Source organism: Psittacula echo (genome assembly GCF_963264785.1).
Source record: "Psittacula echo genome assembly, chromosome: 13".
Taxonomy (NCBI): domain Eukaryota; kingdom Metazoa; phylum Chordata; class Aves; order Psittaciformes; family Psittacidae; genus Psittacula; species Psittacula echo.
The window spans coordinates 2,874,260-2,896,330 of NC_137749.1; the positions used below are offsets into that span (position 1 = coordinate 2,874,260).

The following is a 22,071-nucleotide window of genomic DNA, read 5'->3' on the forward strand; positions in this document are numbered from 1 at the left end:
GAGCCAAATGCCTCTAGTGAACTCAAGAGGAGCCTGTGACATCTAAAACTGTTTCTATGGCAGCTGCATGATGATACAAAGTGTATCAGTGAAGCTATGACTTCACTGCAGAATCATACAGTAGGACAGACTGTTAGAAGTAATTTACTTAGATATTATGAGTGTTAACAGTATAGCTATGAAGGAAATAGCTGCTTTATGTACATGAGATTTATATGTGCCTAGGCAAAGGGATTATCCTAAAATATCATGACTTTGTCAAAATAAATCCTTCTTTTGACATAAAATAAATGCAGATTTCACTTACCCAGAGGGGTTTTCCAGGGATTCCACAGGGCATCATGCCCTGACCTCACAGGTTTTAACAGTATCATCATAATTCACACATCTTCCTGATGGAATTCCTGTAGAGAAACAAGCTCTTACTTAGCAAAGACAAGAATTTTTCACTAATTAGAGACAGTTTCAATATGTCAGTGGATTCCTCCTCAAATGTAAGACAGGGAGCTTGACATTTCAGATTGTTACAGCTTTCTATAGGAGGAAGCTGTCAGAACTACCCAAACCATGGTCCTGCCACTCCTCATCAATTCTTATTTAGCCATTGGCTTGGGTCAACCAACAGTGGTTGTCATTGTTTGGGCTGAGGGTGAAGTAATTTCCTTCAGAGTTTTATATGAAGTTACATATCTGAGTCTCGGAATAAAGTGAGACACCAACTGTTTTGGTCAAAAGTTTATGTAAATGTGAGTGACTAAGACAAGGATATAAAGGTGGGCAGAAAACCTTAATTCTTTTTGCACTCCTAGAAATCATTTTCTGTGAGTGTTTGGTCTTTACCAGGGAAAGTGATAATTACATAAAACAGCAATATAAATATCTCCCCTTCCATACCTATGTAAGAAGTCTTACTCAGGGGCAGTGTAAAACTACCAAATAAGAGAAAATAACACTGTAGAGAGGTATAATCCTTAATAATTATTCGGCTTTTTGGAGGTAAAGGCTCAGCTACCTGCAAAAATATGAAATATTCCTTGCCTACAATAATAATTACCTTAATTATTTCTACCTTTTCCCATTCTTCACACTCTTCTATATTATGAAGCACAATAACTTTAACAGTGGAGTATTTAACTCTTTATTTATTAACAGTCCCATACTTTTGCCAGTGAAAGTCATCATCATCAGGAAGGACAAGAAGGCTGCTCCTGCTCTACCTCCCCATGACAGACATCCACATTCTACCTGGCTCAGACAGGAAAAAGGAAGGAATGGAAGATTTAGCTTTAGACATTGGTGACTCCAGTGTAATGTAGTCATGCTAAATAAGATAGAGACATGTCAGGAAAGCAACCAGATGTATCAATGGAACTTGATGCTGGACTGACATTAAGACTTGTCTGCATTGTGTATTCTGCTGTATCTCAGATCCTGTCCTTTGTGTAAGCAATTCCTTTTGCACTATTGCAAATGCAGCTGTTAATTTCATCTGTCTCCTATAGAGTCTGCAAGCGATGACAATACAACTGTCAGATAAAACAGAATGGACAAGTAAGTCCGCAATGATAAACCAGGTCAGCTTCTTTCTATCATTCTAGGATAAAATGCCCTTCAAGATAAAAGTCATTTTCAAGTGATTGAGAACCTTTTTGAGTGAGACACCTGCACCAGCTTGACCAGAGTCTGCCTTGGTTTTACTTCTGCAACTTTTGGCTTTGTCAGAAGCAAACTGATATATGCAAGAAGAGAATTTCTATTTTCCCATCCTAAATGATACAGGCAACCTGAGGTGACATCCTGGCTCCTCAAATGCCATTTGTGAAACACAGATTAACTGCAACAGGGCTTGACGTCACACCAATACTTTCACCCATGCTGAGTTGTTATGTACCTAGACTTGGACTTCTGTCCCAAACTGGAACATCCTCTCCATGGATTTTTTTTTAAGATAGCTTAAAATACTCAGTCCTTAGCTTTCCAGAGTGACTGGGTTTGTGCTTCATGCTGACTGCTTCAAAAAACCTTGGCCTTACGTTTTTACTTTCCCATGAATTGAATGTGTTAATAAAAGAAGGAAGGATGCCTCTGTTTTTAAGCTGACAGGAAAGTCATAGAGCTCATCTAACTCATAAAAGCACTGTCAGCTTTGAAAAACTACTGTATGTTCAGAAGATACTTTCTACATTACATAAAAGTGATATAAAAGGTTTGCTTTGAAAAACAAGCCATAAGAGCTAGCACCATTTCAGTTTGACAACAGACTGTTCTGAAGGGAGATAAAATAGTATCTGGAGAACAGAAATACAAAGCAGCTGATCAATGTTCCTTTATTTATATCCTCTATTATGATGAGTCTTTTCCTCCTGGAGAACAGTTCTTTGGGATAACCATGTTGTTGGAAACTGGCAGCTCTGAGCAGCAGTAGGTGGGTATAGTACCTTAGTAAGGCAACTTGAATTTCCTGCAGACTTGATTCTGCGTGAGATTGGGATCACTGCTCTCAATGTCCTGGCTTGCTGCCCTCCCATGAGAATGAAACCAACTTCATGAACTTCAGCAGACTTTGTTCAGCAAACACTTATCACAGAGAACAGGCCTAGTTTGGCAGCAAAGAGGAAAATATGCCCTTTAGAGGCAATCAATTATTGCATATTCCTAAAACATCTTATTGTTCCTGAAGGTTGGTGCAAGGGCTGAGTGGCCATTTCATCTGACCCTGAATAGCAGACTCCACAGAGCAGACTCTAATCTCAGAAGCACTGGTGTAAATCTGAGATTATTCCATGGAGTTATTTTGGGTTTTCAGACAAGAAACAAACCTGCAAGTGTTTTTTAGAGGAAGCTTAGTTAACTCTGCCCAAGCAACTCCACCTTGTTAGATAACATCCTATGCCACACTCTTACCACAATGTTCCCACAACCACATCCACCTTCCAGGAATGGTCTAACACCAGTTCAATGATCCTGTTTGCTGCCACGAAACTCAAAGTGCTGAAAGCCAAGTTGTAACCAGACAACCCCCAATACAAGAGAGATTTGCTCAGGCCTTATGGAATCAGGAACTGTCCAAAGAGCCACATTCTTCAGTTTGTTCACAGAGAAAGCACCATAATTCCCCCTGGAGGACCAGAGCTGAGTGTTCAGCTCTGTTCCTGCCACCTTCTGTTGGTGGCACCATCTCTCCTCAGTACTACCAGACTTCGCCAGTCTGAAGTAACCCTGGGACAAATGCAGAGAGGAGGATAAATGGATGGAAGCCAGCATCAGGCTGATCTCCTTCTAAGCCTGACTCTCCACCACCCAACACTTTGCACCAGTGCAAAGAAAGCGTAATGCACTTCTGGACTGGGAAGACCCATGCAGCACCCACTTCACAGGGGTGACAATGGCCATGGAAGGCAATGGTAAAGCAAGCTTTTGGGTCACCAATGGACACAGAAATCTCCAGTTTCTTATCTCACATTGCATGCGACACTGTGCTATTTGCTCTTAAATTGGTTTTGTATCAGGTCATGGGATTACAAGGGAGTGACAAAGTCACTACTTCTCTTAGCAGAGCCAATGCATGGCACATACTTTGGATACAGCCTCTTCAACTACACAGAACCATGCACAAGCCAGAGCTGGTCAGTGTGCTGCAAACCAACATTTGTATCTGCTCCAGGGCGTCAAGAAGCATTTGTGAGTCCACCATCCAACACTGAAAACACAGGAGGTGAAGCTGTAAAGATGCAGAGCTGTTAAGGTGGGACCTGTAAATCTCAGGCTCAGAGTTTGAAAGACAAGAATATTAGCTCAGAATCCATCAGACGCAGATTAAAAGGATTAGGGTCTTGCAGCAGAAGACCCACAGAGAGGCACAAAACATACAAACCCTACAACAAAGATCTAATGTTTTTCTTCCAATCCTTTAGTATTTTAAATCACCCAAGATGCTACCTATGGCTGTAGTCATGACAAGACACTCAGAACCAGACAGGCTTCTTGCTGTTGGCATTGCCTTAAATGCTTTAGCAAACAGGAGCAAGCTCCTTAGGCTTTTGCCGACCACAGTCCACACTGCTGGCTTAGTATCAGTGCCACTTCAGCAAGCAAAATCCTGCTACAGAATAAGAATTGAAAAACCTGCAAGTGAGAACTAGAAACAGACCTGGGACTCATTTTGCTGCTAGAAGAGCCACAGAGAAATTGATTTTTAATAGAACAGTCAGACTTATTGTTATGTGTACATACACATAGCACTATTTATAATAAGAGAGACAAACAGGAGGGCTCAGATTGTAGAAGAAAAGCAGGAATAAGTGTTGTCTTCTCTTCCTAAATGCTCTTGTTTTCACATTAACATCTTTCCTCTGTCTGGGATCTGACCTCAGCAGCTCATCCGGACATATTCCTTCTTGCCCTTGATGTTCCCATATAAGGTGATCTCTCTTTGCCCATGGAGCATGATTTGGATTTGCTCAGGTTTCGTTCCACTCTGATTTGCTGCCTCTATGGCCGAGCTCTCTCAGTTTTGCAAGGCAGTAATCCACACAGCAGTAGCTATAAAGGGAGGAGAAAGTCAGGAGGGAGCAATGAAGCCAGGCCTGCAGATCTAAAGAGCTCTGGATAGTTTTATTTGCAGGCTCCATTCCCTTCCTTTCACATGTCGCCTCTGCATGATCCCTTTTCAATTAGCAGCTTCCATAAGCCTTTTGCAAGCAATAGGAAATATAAGCCCTATCCAGAGAACTGGATGGAACTCTAGGGCTGAACTGTGATAATAAGTCTCATGTTATGGCATCAGGAAACTGCTTGAAATCCTGTATCACTCTCCATGCAAACTAACTTGGGAATTTGGAAAAATACACAACAAATATATATGAACACTTTGACTCTGCAAGACTTGATCCAGCTACTGCATTGCCCCAACTAAGATAACTTCAGACCAGTTAAGCATCAAACAAATATCTCAACTACTTCCTGTAATATTTACCCAGGGCTGCACTGAAAGCTATCATCTCTTTCATGCCTGTGAATATTCTGTTGCGATACAGAGGTCAAGATGCTGAGCTAAGCCTTCATTTTCTTTTCGGACAGTATGAAAATCCAGACACCACTAGAGACTGTAAGTATCAAGCAGCAGGCAGGCAGGCAGCCTGGGGTGGCAGTGTGGCTGCTTTGAGTAGCACAAAATTGTTGGAGGAAAAGGGTCATGAAAACATACAACTTTAAGGACAACACAGGATCCCTGATACTTTCCCCAAGTTGGGAAATCCCATAGAACTCGCCTCCAACATATGGGTTTGCTCCTGCCTTCAATCACTTGAGCTTTCAAATAGGTCAGCAAGCCAGAGCTCAGGCCGTCTAGTTCTAATGATGTTTGGTCACAGAGATCTCCTTCCCCCAGAGTCAGGACAATCAGACTTCATGGGTTTCCATCACAACAAAGATAAACAATTTCACCATAATTTTTTCGTCTTATCTTGGTGTTTTCTAAAGTTTTCAGACATCCTCTTCTTTATCTGTTGCCTCTTTAATGCTACAGAGACATGAGAAGAGGGGAATGGTCCTTTGCTTCTTAGAAGGTGTGGAGACTGAAATAGTCTGAAGTAAAGGAGACTCTTTGAGCAGCACCCTACCACTGTACCCAGCACAGAGCCCTCTTCATCCTCAGCACTGCAGGCACAACTGCTCTCTACTCCACACCAAAGTTGGAAGAAAGGATGTGTATGAGTATCTACAGAAACAGTGTTTCTCTAGCCTGAAGTGGTCCCTACTACCTATTAAAGCAGACCTGGCCCAGAGCACCCACAAGAAACACCATTTTAATTTCTCCCTGTGTGTACTCCACACGCTCAAAATACTCATCAGAAGAAAAGTGTAACTGATACCTGGAAAACATGTCAAAGGAAAGCAGATCTCTTCTGGGAACTTGTAGGTAAATACAATTCCTAAAGGTCAGTATACAGCCTGAAAGCACAAAGGAAACATGATCTGGTTTTAAAGTTCAAACGCAGGAGTCAGGAGATTTGGATTATGTTCCTGGCTCTACCACAGCTTTCATGCACAATCACAAGCAACCCATCCATCCCTCCTGTAACTTAGTTTAGCCAGTTAAAAGCTAGGACACCAATGCAATGTCACTTTTCAGGCTTCCCATTAAAACCAGTAAATCACTATTTTATGAAGCATTTTCTGTTCCTCAGAAAGAAAAAAAAAGGAGCTAACCTAAGATAGACGCAGTGCTTAGAATTGCAAAGTATTACATTTATGATTGCTATTTACTGAGTCAAATTCTGCAGTGATTTACAACCTGTGCATTTCAATTGGCACCAATTTAATATGACTCACTGCATATTTTAATCCATCATCTGTGGAATCACATGGGATTCTGAGACTATCCAAGAAGTTAATTGCAATAGCAAAGGCTCCAAAATCCACCTATTTAAGGTCTAAGCATGGGTTTTGAAGGATCTGAAACAGAGAAGCTTGCAGATCGAGAGCTACTCATTTCATAAACCACATTCACTTTAATATATAGCCTATTTTTGATTGTTTGATGTGTTGGAAGCTCCTGTCCCTGCCTCACATTTAGCATAGCTCACACTACATACTTATTGCCACTTTGAGGCACGCTGACAACTGATGTTCAACCCCGAGGACATAAATTTGCCATTTGCCCCTGATGAAGCTTGGGCACAGGACTGGCATCCTCTGAACATCTTGCCATTTCAAAGCAATGAAGTAACCATTCACCTGATGGATGTATCAGCCACACTTGACATCTCTTTATGCTGTCAAAGACTGCCAGAAGTCTTAATTGGGTACTGCATCAATCTGTTTGTACATCTCCTACACATGCGACAACAGCCTCCCTCTGAAAAAACCGCAGAGCTAAGTATATACTTTAAAGGGTGAATCTCAAACCTATTTCTGCTGTTCCTCGCATCAAGAGCACTTGTGCTGTGAAGAAGCCCCGCAAGAGACTTGGCCCATGGAGCACACACCCCAGCATCACCCACAGCCACGCTTCCCACACAGCATGGACAGGACCCCAGTGATAAACCCATGGTAGGAACGGTGCCGGGGCTACACCCCATGGCACAAGCAGGGCCACTTTGGTCTGGAAACGAGGAGAAAATCCCAATTCCTGCCTAACTCAGGGCGGGAAAAGTGTGTGTTGAGGCGGGGGCTGAGCTTCCCAGAGCCTCACCGGGCTGGCAAAGCGGCGCAGCCGGGAGGCCTCACAGCGCGGCCCGCTCCGCCTTACCTCCCCTCGGGCTGCGAGGAACAGCGACACTAGCGAGAAGGCGAGGACCCGCCCTCCATCACCGATGTCCGGCCCAGCCCTGCCCATCCCGCCGGAGCGGCCGCGCCTCTCCACAGCCCGGCACCGCCTCACCGCGCCCCGCCGCTCTGCGCATGCGCGGACACCCCCTCAGTCTTCCCCTGCCCTCCATTTTCCCGCCTCTCAGGCGCATTAGTAGAGACACGCCGGAAGTGACGTCACTGCCCTGGCCTGGCAACTGTTACCAAGGTAACCGGAGGACGAGGCCGCGGCTGTCCCGGTGCCTCAGGGCGCTGCCGCCGGAACTGGTCTCCGCTGGCCCCTTCCCCCCCCCCCCAGTCGCGGTGGGGGGCCTGAACCGTCCTTCGAAGGCTGTAGGGGGGTGAGGGAGCGGCCGGGTTGTGCTCCGCCGAGCCTGGTGCCAGTTCACTTCTTGCGGGCCTCGCTGAGGTGGTGCCTTCACCCGCCCTCCCGGCAGCGCCTTGCTGAGGCCTCCTGAGAGTTCTTCTGCAGAGGTTTTTGTTCCAGGACACGATAATGAGTGACCAAATCCAGTTCATTGTTGAGAAGCTCAATCAGGAACCCTTCAGGAAGAACTACAATTTAATCACGTTTGACTCTTTAGGGTCAACGCAGCTGTTGCAGCTGCTCAGTGATGTTTTGGGAGAGATTGACCCAAAGGTAAGGAAGGCAATCAGAGGTGCTAAGGCCTGCATAGTTGTGGACATCTCAGATGGGGTTGACACAAAAATCTGCTTTTATTTAGATCTGGCTCTGCATAGTCTTGTGGCATGTTTGATTTACCAAAGCAGCTTGTATGGAGCTTCCTGGAAATAAATGTGCCTGGCAAGAATCCTTCGGGTCTATACATCTAAGTGGTTTTGGCAACCCAGCAATATTTCTTGGGCCAGGGATATTGGATGCCTGGTCTCTGGAGACTGATGACTGTGTTTTTTTTCTTGGGTATCAGAATACAGCAACTGGGTTCATACTGCCAACCACTGTGTTCTTAAGTCAAATGTCAGGCTGTGTCTTGCACAACTGGCCAAGAACTGAACCATCAATTAGCTGTTGCAATAGATATTGAATCCCTCTCCTCTGAGGTTACCAAAACCATGTAAGATAGAAGGGATCGTTCATACATCTGGAGTGCAGATACATGTGCCTTGCTGTGCTTGGATATCTGGCTTCTTTGGTGGGAGTAATTGTTTTGTCTGCATAGGCTAGGTCCCATGAGCAGGCAGAATGTATTCCTAGAGTAAATTCACCTGAATAAATCCATTAGAAGAGAATTGAAGTTCAGTGCTGAAAAGGATGTTCTGTAATGGAGCATCTCACTTCATTGACATATGATGAACACATAAATTCTTTTAGTGTTGCTAGTTAATTAACATGACTTGGACAAATGGTGGGTAATTAATTTTCATTTTAAACTATCCAGCATGCTGTTGATATTAGAGAAGAGCTGCCGGAACAAACAGCTAAAAGGATGTTGAATCTTCTTGGTATCCTTAAATACAAACCTCCAGGAAGTGTATCGGACTTGTAAGTATCTATTTGCCTACAAACCACAGTAAAACGTCTTTTACAGTTTATCCGGACCTTGAATTCAGTACCTGGGTGTATTTTTGACCTCGACTGTCCCAGTGGGTACATGTAATGCCTTGAGGACAGCCGGTCCGTTGTCCCTATAGGGTGAGCTATAGGGGATGCCAGCCAAGACTGCCCCTCGGGCCATGCTGCAGCGGCTGCTATTACGGAGGAAGCCAGGAGAGGGTGCCCCATGACTGGCAGGGGCACTCCCTTCCTCATCCATCCCCTTCGGACCAGCCGCCCGAGGCTGGATTGCACCTTCCTGCGCCTGGTTGTAACCCAGAAAACCCACACTCTTCCCCTTTATTCCTTAAGAATATAGCAGAAAAGTAAGAGTCATGGCGGCCGGCTTTAACCTGCTGACGTGTTATGGGGGTTTTATCTGTCTCAGGGTAGCAGAATTGAGATCATAAATAGCAAATTGGCATCATGAATGTTTTGATTTTTAACAGCATTAAGAAATCATTAGACAAGTGGAGGAGGAACATCAAAATACTGCAAATTGTTTGTTCCAAGCCAGTGCTCTTTACTTTGAGGTATTTTCTTTTTGTTGTTTTCCTGTAGGAGTGCATTTCGCCAAGGTTTAGTGGCTGGAAGCAAACCTGTAATTCATCCTCTCCTACACTGGCTTCTTCAGAGGACCAATGAACTCAAGAAGAGAGCTTACCTGGCACGTTTCTTGGTAAAACTGGAAGTGCCAGCGGAGTTTCTACATGATGATACTGTGGCTGACATCAACAGACAGGTACCATTTTTCATGAATGCCAACATCTTATGTTGATTACTTCAAGCGCCAACAGGAGGAGTTACTGCTGAGATGTGTTCAAGTGAGGTATATTAAAAGCATGTTGGAATCAAGGATGAGCAGAGATTTGTGATGGGAAATATATGTCTTGACCATCTTTCTTCCAATAACCCTGAAATTGTATGTTAATAGGTAGCATCAAATTGAAAAGTTTTAAGCCCATTAAGTACTTGGTGCTAAATAATGTTCACAGCCATGCTGGCCAAGGTGGATTTTTATTTCTTAATTTTTAAACACTTTTTTCCCTCCTATGGACTATGAAATGAATGCTTTTAACTTCATAAATTACTACTTCAAACTAGTGCAGAAAATGTCAAGACCAAAAGCCAATGTCTCCTAATAGTCAATTTTCTTTAGAGCTTAATATTTGTATTAGCCCTATCCCACTTCTGCTTCAACCTTATTTTTTTTTTGGTGAATAAGTAAAATAATTGCTTCTTCCTGGCTTGACATTCCTGCTCATTATGTTCCCACTTCTTTTGTGAGCATTAAATGTTGATTTTAGATAGACTGGGTGGGTTTGAAATGTAAAGCTTAAAAGTGAACCAAAGTTATGGTTTTAGATCTGTATTATCTGAGGTACATATTTACTTAATTTTTATGCAGTTTTCTCTGCCTTTTGCTATTTACAGTGCAAAATCACAGTGGTTTTGAATGTTTGTAGCAGGTAACTTGATTTATTAACTGTGCACCAGCAAAGCTGTGTAGTTTAACTGAAGCTTGACTAAGTCCTTTATTTTTTTTGTTGCCACTAACAATATTGATGTATAATTTGGAGTAACTAAGCAGAAGTAGCAAAGAGAGAAAGGAATGCAGATTGTATGGGGGTCTTTTTCAGTATGTCACAGTCTTAGTATGTATAAATATCTAACTCCATTATTTCCATTACCTAAGATTGTTCCTTTTTGGGATTAGAATAATATAACCATCTTATTAACTAATGCCCTGCTGATTAATTCAAAACAGAAGCTGGATAATATAGTGGCTCGATATAAGTTAATATTACAATGCAAATATTTAGATACTATTGAGTAAAAGAATTTAGCCTAAATAATTTAGATACAGGCTTCCCATAGTGTCTTTTTAGAGAAACATTTCAAATAGAAGAGCTTGGAAATCTTTGAACATGGTTAAGTTTTATAGGTGTATAAAATCATAGAATGGTTGGAGTTGGAAGGAACCTTGCAGGATGATCCTTTTGTAGATCATTTAAACGAGATACTTGGGATACTGGCCACCTTCCCAGTTGTTTTGTGATTTAAACATTGGATTGGCTGCAGTACTTAATATAAAAGTAAGCAACTTCAGGCATAAATCTAGTCTTCAGTGAGCTGCCCCCAGGTGCCAGGTATCTTTCTTTCCACTATAGGAACTTGGGTGTTCTTTGGTCATTTGATTGTGTCATGCACTTCAGGTGCACATGGGGTAGCTGCAGCTTTTATTTGGTGAAGGTGAGAAACCTGCCCTTCATTATGCTCTGGCAAAATGTGCTCTGCCCTTGTTTGAATCTTGCCATTGGGCTTGAAATTTTGTGTCCCAATAAGGAAAAGGCTCACTAAAATCCCCTTTTGCAAGAGGTAGAGAATCCATGCAAAGGGAAGCTGCTGGACATCAGCAATCAGGAATAGAGTTGCTCGAAGACTACCTGCTATTTGTTATTTGTTAAAGTATTTCTGTAACACCCAAGTGATAGCATGCAGGCCAGTTGAATTTTTACTCTTACTTTTCTGTAACTTGTTCTTCATTGTCCAGTGTGTCCATACCTTATCATACCTTTATTTGCCAATTAATCAATTATTTTATCTTCTTCTCAGTAGCCATTTTATTGTTGGGTTTTTTTCATTCATTCATTCCAGCTTGTCAGTGTGTTGATATTAAAACAACCAGAAATGAGCAGAGCATTCTACATTCTGGTTCCCTAGGGTTTTATAAAATAGAATTGCTGCTTCACTGCTCATAGCTGGGATGTCTTTGTTTGAACTGGCCCTTGCCATTTTGTTTTCAGCATTCATATCAATTGCTCTTTCCAGGAAGTAAGCAATGACTTGATCTTCTCTTTTTAGATTTTTCCATCTCACTGAATGGCTGTTTCTGTGGAGATTATCTTTCCTTGTGTCTCAGCTTGCATTTCTCCCAAGTTGAATCTAAATTTATTTCCTATCCATATTTCTAAACTCTTTCTGTCCCCTGTTATTTCTCTACCCACACAGACTTTCACACTGCCTCTCAGTTTAAGATTACTGGTGGGCACTGTACTGGTGTGGAAGTAGCACACTGTCTACTTCTTTCTAACTACTGAACTGCATGTATAAATCCCTGTAATATACTGAGGGCATGATTATGCAATGTGTCAAAACTGTTTCTCACGTGTTAAGTCAGGTGTGCTCTTGGACTGCTTTGATGGATTGAAGCTCAGTGCTCTCTAAATTCAAGCCCCATTGCTTTGATCAAGTATATTGTGGGATCAAGCTCTTCCTTTTTGGGCTGATAAATTTATGTATGTGATATACACACAGTAAGAGAGAATAATTTGTTAATATAGCATCATCCCTTTCAGATAACATCTTATCTTCCTGTTTTGAAAACACACTGCGTATTATAAGGTGAAAATACCAAAGAAATTGTGAAACTTCTGAGCATACCTTTGAGTAGAAGATAATTCACTGTGTTTTTTAAGTTTTGCTTTATAAGTTGACAAGCTTTTGTTATGGAAAAAATACCTTTAATTCTTGTTCTCATCATACTACTTTTTGAATATTTGTTGTCTTAATAGCAAAGCAACATGTTGATCTGAAAATCCTTAGAGAGCTCATTCTGCATGGTTTTTATTTCATTTTATAGTATGAAGAACTGATGGAAGCATTTAAAAACCTACATAAGGAGTGTGAGCAGCTCAAAACATCTGGTTTATCTACTGCAGAAATAAGAAGGGTAAAAAAATCTGACAAAATCACACTTTTTTTTTTTTGTTAGGGTTTTTTTGAATGTCAGTAGTTCTATTTTTGTTGGGTTTGTGGACTCACTGCAGTGTAAGTTGTAGGGGTCAGAGCTGGTGGGCACTGCAGCTGCCTTTTGAAACTGTTCTCTGTTGGCAAACAGCTTAGCAAATCCTCACTCATGCTTAGAGCTGAGCTTTCTGAAGCAGATTGGGAACCAAGGCTGCCAAGACTCTGTTCAGCAGGATTTGCAAATATTAGAACTCCCTTTCCTCTGAATGCAAACTGCTACAAAGCTGTTTGCTTTACTGATGCAGGGTAATAATTTCAGAGGGAGTTGAATGAATTAAGAGCTTAAGTCAATAAAAATGATGATCCTGTGTGGCCCAGGTGTTAAGCAACGAGATTTGCCCTGTTTCAGCAAAGTATTGAAGAGTGTATAAAGCTTTTCAGTAAGACATACCGACAAGTTAAGCAAATGTTGAGATAAGGTCTAAATTTGGAGAATTTATTTCCTTTTCTCTCAGAACTATCAATCTGTGGAGCCCTGCTGCTGTAAAATAGGAGAATAATAATTAAATACATGTTTTAGCACTATAAAGTGTTTCTTCTAACACAATATTAATACAAGAAGTGGCAGCAAACATCACTCATCTGCAACTTTGTGCAAGATTGTGTGCCAATTGTTCTAACATTAAGAACCATATGTTAGACTGTATGAGGTGTTGAATTTATACTGATTTTTGCAAGGTGGTTTCTGTTTGTTTGGTTTTAGTTTGGAGAAATCCGCCTGCTTTTATTTTAAATGTTCACATTAATAATGGAAAGTGCAGATGAAGCAATGTCAGCAGAAAGAGAGTGGGAACTGTGGGGGAAGAGAGAAGAGAGGTTGGAATCCTGTATGTTCTGATCATAGATCAATAAATTATAACTACTTCAGTGTATTCAGAGAAGAATTCTGATTTTCATATTAATTTGAACAGAATTTAGTCCAATCCATATGATACTGTAAATAAATTAACATTTCTTTATCTATTTTTTCTCTGCTTTTTAGGACATCGATGCAATGGAAGAGGAGAAAGATCAACTTGTCAAAAGAGTGGAACGTCTGAAGAAGAGGGTAATAAGTAACACTATTACGTTTCAGTGTCATAGTCCTTGGCTTGCAACTCTGATTTTGGAATGCAAACAAGGATTAAGATAAACATGCTCTGTGTCTAGGAAGGAATCAAGTAACTAATTGACCCACAGAGAATCTCCCTAGGCGTTAGTCCAGACCTTTTAAGAATCTTGGGTCCAGAACTTTGCTGTCATTTCTGAGTAGTAACATGTATGGAAAGGAAGTGCTCAGTGAACTTGTGAAACACATGATCTCTTTAATGTATTTCTCAACTATCTGACAGTAACATGCACTATTTATCCACTTGCTGTAGGTGGAGACAGTACAAAATCATCCACGAATTCTTGAAATAGCAAGACAGCTTCGTGTAGAAAAAGAGAGAGAAGAATCTTTGGCTCAACAGAAGCAGGAACAAAAAAATCAGGTACTGCCATAAAAGCATACCTATTCAAATAAATAGTTGTTGACATGTGTTTGGGAATAATGCATTAAAAAAGTACATCAGGAACAACAATCCAGTGTTTCTCCCAGCACCAGAAAATTAAATCCCATTTAAAATATCTATGTACATTTTAAGGGAAGAGGCTTGACCCTACAAGATCTGAAGACCTCATTCAAAGAACTTGGCTGCTTCAGCTGCCACTGACATCATGATGTAGCAGTCCCAGGATATGTTCCATGACTTAACTGTTGTAGCACCCAAAGAGAATGCTTTATATTTATGGGAGTGAGCAAATATTTCCTTAGATTTGTATCTCTTCATCTGTACTAAGATTTCAAGGGCTGAGGAACACAGCAAGTACCTCAGCTTTTCACTGGGTGGGAATATTGATTCAGGAGCAACCGTGGGATTTTGGTCCCTGAGTTTGACAAAAAGATTGTCCTAGGAAACACTGTAAGCAGTTAACATCCGAATTCCTCAGCTATGTTGTCAAAACAGGATTCTTTTATAAAATCCAGTGCAATATTGATATATCATCTTCCCAAATTCTGTAGCATTAACTTCAAACCTGTATTAAAAGGGGAAATCCCCACAGATTTCTAGTATTGCAGTCTATGTCTGGATGTGGAATCCATGTGACTCAGTTGGCTGTCAAGCTGCTGAGTCTTTGCTTGAACCTGGGTGAGATCACAAGTAAATGAATATGATATCCAGCTGATTCCAGTTCTTGATGCACATCATCTGAATCACAAAAATGATCATCAACTGGGTGTTTTCTGGCAACAAGATTCCCAGTGTGCTCTCAGGTTGGACAGTGGATCTCTGTGACAACTCAGCTGCATTGCAAAAACTGCAGTACAAGGATAGTTAGCTGCTGCAATCCTGAGTCTTGCCGTCTTTTTGTTATTGTTGTTCTGATGCTCACGCTACTTGTATTTTTGGTTAAAAATTAAGCAATGAATTTCTGCCACAGAGAAGAAACCACTTTGGAGAACAAGAATCCTCAATGAACACTACAGAATATTGAGTAAAGCCAGGCCAATTGCTGAGAATTTGTTTTGGCACGTTCCCTTGGGAAACAATCAGCAGATGTTCATAGCTATCATTTTTTATATTTAGGATTTTTTTTATATTCTTTTTTTTTAGGTGTTTGAATGTGCATTTCAAAGGAATGAGCTTATCTGTGTCCCATTCTCTCTCCACAGTTGTTCCATGCAGAGCAGAGATTGCAAAGAGCACAGCTCCAGCTGAAAGAAATGCTTCATGCAGTAGTGGATTCAAAACCTGAAAGTAAGTAGTAATCTATAAAGGTTGGGGGTTTACAGTTCTCTGTTAGAAATGAAATCAAAATTGGCTGCTGTCAGTAATATGGTAATGCCAGAAAGTGTATAGAACTTAAGAGGATCTAAGGAAAGAAATAGCTCATGTTCTAAAGGCACATGCTGGAGATCTTATGGCTGAATATGCCTTGCTACAAAAAGCCAAGGAAGCAATCACAAGGGAAGATGATATCAATCATATTTTGAGGTCCACTTCTTAAAAAAGCCTTAAACCAGTTAAATACTGAATACTGACCATAATAATTTGCAAAAAAATACACAGTTGGAAATACAAAGGGTTGGAAAAAATCAGAAACCACTTACTAAATCAGGAGCTTGTCTTCTCAAAGGTTTTATGCCTTTTATATTTGTAATTGGGTGTCAGTGAAATGCTGCTTCTGAATTTGTTTTCCTCAATGAATGTACAGATATATGAAATACTCTGGTTTATTCAGTGTAGGTTTGTTTCTTCTAGTTACCTCCTATAAATACTTTGAAAGTTTGGAAAGCTTTAAGGCCTCTTTCTCATTGTAGTGCAATTTTGTGTTGTAGTTTTGCATGGTACTAAAAATAAAACTAATTTCTAATTAGGCTTTATTTTTATAGATCATGGTTTATATATATATACATGCACTTACATATGATTATGTTTATAAATATTTTTACTAGATACATGTATATATTGAAGCCTGTATATTTAGCTATAAATATATTTGTTTACGTATGATAATTTTTTGTTCCCATTACACAATTGTAGCTGATTGTCTGTTGCTGTATTACATTAATCACAGACTGATTTGGGTTGGAAGGGACCTTCAGCTCATCCCCTGCCACAGGCAGGGACACCTTCCACTAGAGCAGGTTGCTCCAACCGCCGTCCAACCTGGCCTTGAACACTGCGAGGGATGGGGCAGCCACAGCTTCTCTGGGCACCCTCACCACCCTCACAGGGAAGAACTTCTGCTGAGATGAGCTAAGAACCCATCTCAATATCCCCTCTCAGTTTAAAGCCATCACCTCCTGTCCTATCACTACAGGCACTTGTAAAACAGCAAGATTGTTTCTCCTCATTTTCAGTGATACCTCAGTCTGCAAATCACCTCAGCAAATAAATTATAGTAATTGTGGAGCAGGTTAGTACTATATGATTGTTTATCAAAATAGCGGGTGGGAAGGAGTTGCAGTTACTAGATAAATGCATAACTAACTGTCTCCAAAGGCTATGATTTGGTAATATCTAGGTTTCTGCTGGTTTAATCACTTTGAGGGGAAATATAACAAGGATTAGCCTGGCAGTTTGACAACAAAACTGGGAGTCAGGTTAGGGTTCGGTGCTTCAGATGTATGTGATCTTTGGCAAATCACTTACCTCCTTTCAGTTTGTCTCCTGCACTTAGTCGCTAATAACACATCACAAGATCGATAGATGTTTTATGTGCTGTTCATACAGAGATCAGGGTTGATTTATAGGCAAATACTTTACTGCATGTAAAGTAGCGTGGAGGTGTAAGACTCAGAATGATCCTTTCTCAGGGCTTTTCCAGTGGCATTCGAAGTTGCTGTGGTAAAAAAAAGCCATAGAATGGTTTTTATTATCTGTATAAATTACATCCAAAATTATAGAATCTGTTTATAGATTTAAACTGCACAAAGTAAGTCATTGTCCTGCTCTTTCAGGTGCAGTTAATATTCCCGTTGCATCACTTAACTGCTTTGGCAGCTGCTTTGAGCTAGAGAGATTTTTCCATCACCACCACACTGCATTGCTGTTACTTTGTGATTTTACTTTAATTCTTTTATGATGCTCATCAGCTGCTGAACCACAGATTGAACTAAAAGCATCTGAACTATCTTCTCTACTCCAACGACCTGCAGTGGATTTTATAACTGTTCCATTTTTGCAGTAGGTATCAGAGAGTTTATACAGCAAAGCTGTGTCAACAGTTCTATTTCAGTTCCTGGGTTTTCTTTTTAAGGCCAATGGAAACTTGATGGGTTCGGTTCACAGAAGCAAAGGTAATATAAGAAAAGGCAGTAAATATGTCATCTAATCGTTGAGATGAAAATAAAGATAAAGCTAACATATTTAATTTCCTTATCTTGAGTCCTGCTTGCAGGGGAAAAAGTGTTTGGATGTTCTGAAGAAAAATTCAGAGTCATTACTCAAGAAAAGTTACGTTGAAATGTTGCCCCAACAAAGACTCCAGGATGTTGCTCTGCAACTGCTTTTCTCTGTAGTAGTTACAAAGACAAAGCCTGTAGTAGCAGTTGCAGAATGCCAACTGTGTGTTTGAAATAATTGAGATGAGGTGACCACAGTGCACTGAACAGGATCCCATTTATTTTAAAAGCTTTGTTGGGCTACAGTTAACACAATTTATTTTACTTTAAAAACTCCCACTGGCTGCAGTTTAGTCCCTCAGCTGCCTGCTCAGGTCAGTATAACTTGTGTGCTGACAGGTCAGGAGATGCTTGGTAGGTGTGGATTTTCACTGGAATTTAGACTTCTCTTTAAAATGAGTTTATAATACTTCAGGTGGTTTTACTTCCAAAGCAAGACACAATGATAGAAGTTGTTGATAATGAATAGAAGCTTTTTTGTGTCTTACAGATGCTGCTTTGATCACTTCATCCTATAATTAAGTTAGGATGAAGTACTTTAAAGAAATGAAAAGGAATGCAAGTAGCATGTATTGATGAGTGTCATTTGTATGCAATTAGCATCAGTCTGCTTTAGCTAAGCCAGGAAAGTACAGCTTATGGTTAGCAGGTTTGTAACTCTTGGAAACAGAATATTTAGAAGACTTTGTATTGTATCATGAAAACCAGGTGATTGTTTTGAAATGCTCTGTGGACTAAAGTTGATCATACTGGTTTCTACAGCAGACTCCTTGATGGTTTAACTTCAGTACTAAGTGTATTTAACTACAGAGAGGCAGTTGCTGTTGATAGCAGTAACATGAATTTAGAGTTTCTGGGGTTTTTTTTGTGGTAGTCTTGTTATTCCAGATATGAATAGCATTTTTATTAGCACTGACCACTTGCCTGCATAACCTAGCTCGTGCTTCCTCAGCAAGATTCCCGTCTCTTTGCTTTGAATATCTCTTCTGGCAAAACCAGAAATGTTTAATGCCAAGAATCAAACAGAATTATTGAAATTCTTGATCTTTGTTCATTTTATAGGACATTATTGTTCACTTTATTGGCAGAACTGTGAAGAAGTGGATGACTGGAAAATATTGATTAAAAGAATGTATTAAGATGGTTATTGATAAACAGTGAAATTAAGTTAATATGTAGTAATAGATTTAGAGCACTGAGAACCTCCAAGATACTATTATCGTGGTATATTATAGATGTGTTTGGTAAAGGAGAATGGCTTAGGTGGAACTTTATTTCCATCTTGAAATGATTTCTTTATTATAAAGTCACTGTCAACTGATGCAAGCTCGGGGGTTAAAGCACTTTTACACTAACCTGATGTCTCTGATGAGAATTCAAGCCTGGTTGGTCAGATTCATAGTATTGCTGTGTGGCTGACTTCTTTAAGACCATTGACTCTTAACTGGCACCCTATTTTGAAGAACAAACAAGGCAGCATAATTCAATATGGGCTCTGTTAAGAGGATTAAAAGGAATTTGTTGAAGGTTTTAGAAAGAGAATCAGGGAATCATCACTGAGTGGATGCGTTTCTACTTGGGGCATGCAGAAATCAGTGTGGGGCTCTTTTTTGTTTAGTATTTACACTGGACACCTGAAAGAAAACAGCAGATGAGGTCTGGTGAGATCGCCAGGAGAACTAAAAATAGGGGCAATGACTGAATAATGAGGAGACTGTTGATTTGAAGTGACCTTAATCACTTAGGAACCCAAGTCCATGCCAACAGTGTGTATTTTAAGGAATAGCAGAATGCCACAGTATTCCTCTAGGATGTCATTATAGCATGTGGGACATTTTCCTAAGAAGTGACTCTGAAAAGGATTTGTGGGTGATAGTATGAAATGGGAGAATGGTCTGAAAGATTTGGTGCTATCCATATATTTATTTCTGGAAGAAAATGGAGTGGGAGAGCTCTGATGTATTCATCACTGCAACACTGTGTCCATTGACCAGAGTTCAGGAAGAATGTTGAAAGGTCAGAGAGATTTTTGAAGACCATCAATAATGATAAGCATGGAAAGAATAACTTCCAAAGGCAAATTCTGGAAGCTTTTTAGTTCTTCAAGGAGATATCAAAGGGATGATTTTGATCATAATCTGTCAGTGTTTGCATGTGCCAGGCCTCTGATATCACTTCCAATTTCCTTCTGCTAAATATTGGAAGCTGTGGAGGGAATAATTTACATACTCTCTTAGTGAGGGTGGTTGCAGAAAGGGAAGTGAAGGCTTTGATGGAAGTGAATGGCATATGGAAGTTTGTTCTAGATGTGCCTTCCTATGTGGTCTTAAACAAAGTGTTGGCAGGTAGTCTATGAAATGAGTGCTCTTCTTGCACTGTCCCCTTTTTTTCTCCGTTTAAAATCAGTTATTGCTGCAAATAGTATTGATACATGATGCACACAATTGGTTTCCTGAAGAGGGAAAAGAAGTAAGTGAACCAAGCTTTCATAGAATGGTTTTAGATCTATTAGCAGAATTATGCACAGAAAATTGCTTCTTTTCTACATGACTGAGCAAGCACAAAGAAACTCTTCTCCCATCCCTCTCTTTGTAATAATAATAACAAAAAAATCTGAATGGAAAACATGAGTTGCTCTTAGTAGCTCTCCACATGTAAATACTTGGTTGGCAGAACCTTGCTAAAATAACCTTAGGGCACAGAGCCAGGCTTTCTGTGCAGCTTACGTATGTGGATTTTGTAACCATAAGTCAACGCTGAAACATTAAAAACAGAATTTATATGTGTAATGGAAAGATTTAAAGCATGCTTGCTTTTCTTTCCTCCAGCCTGGGAATTTGAAACAAGAGTGTTTTTCAATGAGGAAAAGATTAAACCAAAACCTGCCCTACGTTTTGTTTTTTAAGGTTCTGTTAAGCAGCAAACGTAGCTCTCAGGTAGTTACTTCTCCCTATGTTATGTTGAATTGTATAGGAGGGAAAATATATCCGGAGTAGTTAGGAAAGAAACTACATTAGTCATGAGGGATGTTGACATCATCATGTCTTTCTCCATAAAGATGTCAAGTCTTAACTCGCTTCATTGCTTGCTGAGCCGTCAAGAGTAAGCGTGATGCAGAACCAGCCAGTGTGTAAAGGGAGTTGGTAGTAGCTCAGAGGTATCTGAGAAATGGATCTAGATAGTGATCAAGACTATACCCTGTGAAGGCATATGTCCCCACTCTCATGAAAGCAGTTGTTCAGGCGTGGTTGTTTCCTGAGTGTCATATCTACAACAAATCATAGAGGCATGTACAGTTTTATAAGGAAACTGGAGAGGTGGAAGAAATAAAGTATAGGCTGTAGATGCAGGTTTCTTTTGCTACTAAGAGGAAAACAAGAAATCAGTTTGATTAAAATATTAATATTTAATATCAGCATAATTAAATTGATATCACTTTGCTTTCAACACTAAAGGTCTTGGTTTTAAATATCAAACTGTGTTTCTAGTCAGTTCTGAGGTGGTAATTCTGCTCACAGCATACGTGGGAAGCTTTGCTGCATTTGCAGAGGTGGTAGATCTCTAGTGAGACATTAAAATGTGGTCCCTCCTGCCCAGCTCTGTTGTGGGCTGAGGAAGACTGGAATCAAGTTCTTCTGGAAGAAAGAAGTGGGAAATCTCAGTGAGTCCAGGTGTGTTTCTCAGGGTATAGCTGTAGTGCCATGTACATAATGGCTTTTGCATACCCATTCTGTTAACCCATTCTGAAACCAGTATCAATGCTGTTTGTTTTGCACAAGATAAATGACTTCCACAAAGGAGAAAAGATCCTGTTGCAGTGTTGCTTTTCATAAACACAGAATCAACAAACTAAACTGCTGGAAAAGAGGAATTCCCACTCCTGTTTAGTTTATGTTGACTTGACTTTGTTAGCAACCCTACTTTCCCTAGGGTCTGTTTTCTTCTAGTTCTTGAGGCTTTCTCAAGATCTAATGGCTTGTTTCCCCTCTGGCAGCTAAACCCAGTAGCTTTCCTCTCAGTCTGAGCTGGGAGCAGAGGGTGAGGAGGATCTAGAAGCCCTGGGGGCACATTTTCCTAGGCTTCTATTTCACTTTGCTCTGACCTCCTCCTTTTGTCAGTTAGGGATGTGGTCAGCAGGCTCTCCAGCCTGAGAACCACAAGTTCTGCTCTCACCTACGTCCTTTTCCATCTCTGTTGCATTTTTTTTTAGCTGTGTATTGTTCTTACCTGTAGGTACCTGTATTTATCTGCTAAGAAGGCTAAATTACCTGGTAAGAGCCAAGTCATCCTAAGCATGCTAACATGCAGTGTGCACCAGGCTTGTGTAGAGCAAGACTTACAAATGGAGTTGCTTTTCTGAACAGATTTTTTATCACTACTCAGGAATTCCTTCTTGGTTTTTCTGTTTTATTGTTATTTTCAGCATTCGTAGTCTATATCCTGTCCTGAGAGTGAATGCTTGTTC

General features: G+C 40.4%; 1 protein-coding gene across 1 annotated transcript in view; it reads left to right on the forward strand.

Annotated features, from left to right (window-relative positions):
* Window positions 1-7,807: 7,807 nt before the first annotated feature.
* IFT81 (intraflagellar transport 81) overlaps window positions 7,808-22,071 on the forward strand; it is a gene marked incomplete at both ends in the record, with an annotated part of 39,468 nt that continues 25,204 nt past the window's right edge. Inside the window, 7 exons of the mRNA XM_080628591.1 lie at window positions 7,808-7,951; window positions 8,712-8,815; window positions 9,428-9,608; window positions 12,510-12,599; window positions 13,659-13,724; window positions 14,038-14,148; window positions 15,372-15,456. Coding sequence (XP_080484717.1) covers window positions 7,808-7,951; window positions 8,712-8,815; window positions 9,428-9,608; window positions 12,510-12,599; window positions 13,659-13,724; window positions 14,038-14,148; window positions 15,372-15,456 — 781 coding nt within the window. The remainder of the gene's footprint in view (window positions 7,952-8,711; window positions 8,816-9,427; window positions 9,609-12,509; window positions 12,600-13,658; window positions 13,725-14,037; window positions 14,149-15,371; window positions 15,457-22,071) is intronic.